We start from the raw sequence: 5,413 nt of genomic DNA on the forward strand, positions 1-5,413 counted from the left end.
GTGAGAGAGTTCATCGGTGGGTGGTTTTTCACTTCTAAGACACCATCAAATGTAGTAAGCGTGGACACTGCTGAGATTGAAAAACAAATGTGTGTGAGAATTAATAAGCAAATAACTATATGTTTGGTTAAAGTTGGCATGCTGCTATAGTCTTTTTGTCCATATTGTGACGTATGGTGAAACTTCTTGAACAAGAACAAAATGTAGGGCGAGACTTGATTTTGTCCATCGGAAAAAGATAAATCATTTATAATAAATACTGCAACATTCCATAGAAAAACAAGAATTGTCCATTTTGATTTCATGTTTACTTTAAACTTAGCTCACCCAAAAATTATTCTGTTATTAATTACTCACCCACATGTCGTTCCAAACCCGTAAGACCTTCGTTCACCTTCGGAAAACAAATTAAGATTATTTTTGATAAAATCCAATGGCTCAGTGAGGCCTCCATTGACAGCAAGATAATTAACACTTTCAATGCCCAGAAAGGGACATATTTAAAACAGTTCATGTGACTCCAGTGGTTCAACCTTAATGTTATGAAGTAACGAGAATACTTTTTGTGCGGCAAAAAAACTAAATAACGACTTTATTCAACAATATCTAGTGATGAGCGATTTCAAAACGCTGCTTTATGATTCTTCGAAGCTTTACAAATCTTTTGTTTCGAATCAGTGGTTTGGAGCGCATATCAAACTGCCAAAGTCACGTGATTTCAGTAAACGAGATATCGTTACGTCGTAAGTTTTTGGAAAGTTTTGAAATTTCATTGGTTCACCACTGGGGGGCATGACTTTGGCAGTTCGATACACGCTCCAAACCTCTGATTCGAAACAAAAGACTTGTAAAGCTTCGAAGCATCATGAAGCAGTGTTTGGAATCACCCATCATTAGATATTGTTGAATAAAGTCATTATTTTGTTTTTGTTTTTTGGTGCACAAAAAGTATTCTCTCATTATCTTTAGTACCTTTTGAAAATGTTAATTATCTTGCTGTCAATGCAGGCCTCACTGAGCCATCAGATTTTATCATAAATATCTTAATTTTTGTTCCAAAGATGAACAAAGGTCTTACAGGTGTGGAACGAAATGAGGGTGAGTAATTAATGACAGAATTTTAATTTTTGGGTGAACTAACCCTTTATAAAACAGACAGATAAATTAAGGTCACATTGTTATATATAATTTAAAATGATGACAAGTAAAAGCTAAGAAAGTTGAAAACTGCTTTTTCAATATTTTAGGATGTCTTATTTGTTGCCTGTAATGATGTGTGGTTGTAATCACAGGTCTGGGAGATGGCCTCTTGCTCTGAGGTTTGTGGGTCCGGTCAGGCGGTCGACTCCAGCTGTCGTGTTTTCGGGGTGCGCTCCTATTTACACCACTTCTACGAGGAGTGCACAGCCTCAATGAGGGAGCAGCAGGAGGATTTTCAGGGCCAGAGATCACCGCTGCGGTGGAGCTCAGGCTTCTGGAAGGTATCAGAGAGAAGTTTTGTTGTGTTATTGTGTTATTTTTGTTGTGTGCACTTTGCTTAAGAGATCCAAAAGTATATATTGTTTTCTCTTTGTTTGCTTGAGTCCAAAACCAAATTTGATTGACTCCACTTTGCTCCTTCTGGTCTTTCAGAATGTTTTATACTGTTTTGAAACTTGGTAAATTTTTAAAATGCTTTTGTTATCAAAATGAATACCACTGAAGATGTTTATTTTCCGTAAAATGTGCATAATCAATAGCGGTTCACTTTCAGATTCACATCACAAACAAACTGTCTGATGGAAGGTTGATGTGATTTACACTTTTCAGTCTCGTCTAGTCTTTTCAGAAGTTATAAACTAAACCAAACTTTCTGAATTGTCTATTGACCTTAGATCAGATAAATGAGAGCCCAAATAGCCAATCAAATCGCTGCACTGAGAAGACTTGTTGCCATCCGCCATTTTGTCCGTTAAGCTTTACTGAACTGCCATACACATACAAACCTCCTTTTTTGGCAGATTCCTTTAACTAAGCTAAAAAGGTGTTGTTATGTGACGTAATTTGGATATCCAGAGTGGCTTTTTAATAGTTCTGTTCATTCCGTTTCCTGAAATCAGCCAGCAATCATGAAAAATGTAAGCGTTGGATCAGACCTTGGTTTATTTTACACATCTGTGATTCTGTGTTGGTTTCTCCATTAAATAAAAAGGCTTTACAAATAAAGCTTGCATGTTTGGACAGCTTTCATCAACAGTAGATTTCAAGGAGTTTCATATGGCATTGTGCTTCAAAGTCAGAAAAATTGAGCAGGATAATTGTTTTTTAAAAATAAATATAAATTTATCTCTGCTGTTAGAGTAAATGCACATGGGCTTTATGCAAGAAACTATTGATTTCTTTTTATGTGTGGATTATTTGGTTTTATTTGGAAAAACAAGCATGCTGAATGGACTCAGGTGTTTCAACAGCTCTTATAAGTAATGTGACATGCAGCCAAAGTTAACTTTATTTTAAACGTGCCATCGAATTGAAAATTGAATTTACCTCAGCATAGTTGAATAACAAGAGTTCAGTACATGGAAATGACATACAGTGAGTCTCAAACAGCATTGTTTCCTCCTTCTTATATAAATCTCATTTGTTTAAAAGACCTCAGAAGAACAGACGAATCTCAACATAACACTGACTGTTACGTAACAGTCGGGGTGTACGCCCCCAATATTTGCATATGCCAGCTCATGTTCAATGCATTACACAAGGGCAGCCAGTATTAACGTCTGGATCTGTTATTTTCATTTTTAAACACTTGCAGTCTGTATAATTCATAAACACAACTTCATTCTTTATAAATCTCTCCAACAGTGTGTAATGTTAGCTTTAGCCACGAAGCACTATCAAACTCATTCAGAATCAAATGTAAACATCCAAATAAATACCATACTTACGCGATTAGACATGCTGCATGACGAACACTTTGTAAAGATCCATTTTGAGGGTTATATTAGCTGTGTGAACTTTGTTTATGCACTGTTTAAGATAAGCGCGAGCCCCGTGGGCAGGGAGCGTGAGCATTTAAAGGGGCTGCAGCCTAAATCAGCTCATATTTATTGATGCCCCAAAATAGGCAGTTAAAAAAATTTATAAAAAAAAAATCTATGGGGTGTTTTGAGCTGAAACTTCACAGACACATTCAGGAGACACCTTGGACTTATATTACATCTTGTAAAAAGACGTTCTACGGCACCTTTAAGAAAAACACACAAAAACAGTATTTACCCCATTTGCTTGAACTTCCGTTTACCACAACTGATATACAGGTTGATGAATGTTTATATGTGAATATAAGCCTTAATTCAATCTGTTCATCATATAAAGCGATCAAGTCTCTTCAGAAAATTTGGACTAAACCACTCAATTCATATTGGTTATTTTTACGAAGTCTTTATGAACTTTTGAAGCGTCAAATTGTCAGTTGTGTAGCTGTCTATGGAGGGACAGAAAGCTCTCAGATTTCATCAAAAAGATCTTTATTTGTGTTCCGAAGATGAACGAAAGTCTTACGGGTTTGGAACGACATGAGGGTGAGTACTTAATGACAGAATTTTCTTTTTTGGGTGAACTGTATCCCTTTAACTTTAATTGACATTGAAAACAGAAAAATGTGTAATGGACAATTTGCAGATGCAAATAGGGTAAATACTGTTTTTGTGTGTTTTCCTAAAATAAAGTTAACTTTGGCTTCATGTCACATTACTTATAAGAGCTGTTGAAACACCTGAGTCCATTCAGCATGCTTGTTTTTCAAATAAAACCAAATAATCCATACATAAAAAGAAATCAATAGTTTCTTGGATAAAGCCCATGCGCATTTACTCTAACAGCAGAGATAAATTCATATTTATTAAAAAAAAAACAATTATCCTGTCTAACTTCTTGACAGAACTTCTTAACTTCTTGGGTAGATTTCCCCTTGTATATCGTTTTCTTGTCTTCTACCATATTTAGTGTTTTAACATAAACTGATCTAAAAGTTTTCTGATATTTGCGTGATGATAAACTATGATAAACTGCATTTTAAGTTATTTATTCCAATTTCATCAGGTGCGTCAGGGAGCAAGCCAGTTTGCACGGTTGTTTTGTTTGATGGACATAAATAGATTACTTGCCCTTGAAAAGTGGTGGCTGTGGTTAAGTAACCACTGTCGTAAGGTCAATTGAACCAATATATAGTGCATGAGAATGAAGAACATTCTCTTATTCACTCTTAGGTCACTCTTGCGGTTGGTGTCGTACTCCTGACTGTGGGGCTGGTGGTCATGACAGTGGGCTATGCCATCCCTACTCGTATTGAAGCTTTCGGTGATGGCGAACTGCTGTTCGTGGACCGACAGGCCATGCGCCACAATCACTCGCTACACATATGTGTTCTGGTCGGGACGGGGCTTCTCAGTCTGGGCGGGGTTCTGATGGCAGGTGGAATCTTGAAGTCTAACTTCTCCACAACTCCCACCCAAAAGGAAGACTCAAAAGGAGAACGGAAGGGGGGTACCAGAGTCCTGAGTGCAATGAGAAGTCCAGCAGACCCTGTAATGAAGCCTCCCAGTCCAGCCTCTAGTGACGTGTCTCCTCTCGCTAGGGAAGATAAAGTTCAGCATTGCTCATAAAAGAGCTGTTTGAGAGTGCCCGTTCAAGAGTGCTGTCGAAAAAAAATCAGCTGAAGCTCCTTGTTTATTTCAATGAGAAATTTGGGAGTCTTATTTGTGTTTGATAATTATGTGATAAGAGCCTTAAATGATTAATTATTATACAACAAGTAGAGCAAATCTGTGCCATCTGTTGTCCTGTACTCGTATAGTTATTGTCAAAATAAGTTTTGTATTTTTCTACATTACAGTATTGATCAAATGAACAGCCACTAAGTGGTTGCAAGGCAGCAAAAGAAAGCTTTTGAGTAAAATTAATTAATACTTTTATTCAGCAATTATGGATTAAATTGCTCAAAAGTGATAGCAAAGACATTTATAATGTTACATCAGATTCTTTCACATAAATGTGGTTCTTTTGAACTTAATATTCATCAAAGAATCCTTAAAATCATGGTTTCCACTTAAATAAAATTAAGCAGCAAAACTGTTTTCAAAATTTATAGTAAAAAAAAAAAAGTCAGCAAATCAGCATTTTAGAATGATTTCTGGATGTCATGTCACACTGAATAATGACAATGGAGCTGAAAATTCAGCTTTGCCATCACAAGAATAAATTACATTTCAAAATAGATTCAAATAGGAAACGGTTCTTTTAAATTGTAATAATGCTTTACATTATTATTACTGCTTTTACTATATTTTTTATCAAATAAAAGCAGGCTTGGTGAGGCTTCTTTCAAAAACATTAAAAAAAATATCACTACTCCAAATTTTTGAACAGTAGT

At 36.0% G+C, this 5,413-nt stretch overlaps 1 protein-coding gene across 1 annotated transcript; it reads left to right on the top strand.

The window, feature by feature from the left end:
- Positions 1-1,301: 1,301 nt before the first annotated feature.
- On the top strand, positions 1,302-4,763 carry nrsn1l (neurensin 1-like). Its single transcript, XM_067410795.1, has 2 exons — positions 1,302-1,481; positions 4,251-4,763. The coding sequence occupies exons 1-2, from the start codon at positions 1,302-1,304 to the stop codon at positions 4,644-4,646; spliced, it is 576 nt and encodes a 191-aa protein (XP_067266896.1). The 3' UTR covers positions 4,647-4,763.
- Positions 4,764-5,413: the final 650 nt, after the last annotated feature.

This window comes from Chanodichthys erythropterus, chromosome 15 (assembly GCF_024489055.1).
Source record: "Chanodichthys erythropterus isolate Z2021 chromosome 15, ASM2448905v1, whole genome shotgun sequence".
Lineage (NCBI taxonomy): Eukaryota > Metazoa > Chordata > Actinopteri > Cypriniformes > Xenocyprididae > Chanodichthys > Chanodichthys erythropterus.

Coding starts and splice junctions, on each gene's coding strand:
- nrsn1l (XM_067410795.1), top strand. CDS start 1,302: ATGGCCTCTTGCTCTGAGGTTTGTGGGTCCGGTCAGGCGGTCGACTCC. Junction 1,482..4,250: donor GGAGCTCAGGCTTCTGGAAG/GTATCAGAGAGA, acceptor ATTCACTCTTAG/GTCACTCTTGCGGTTGGTGT.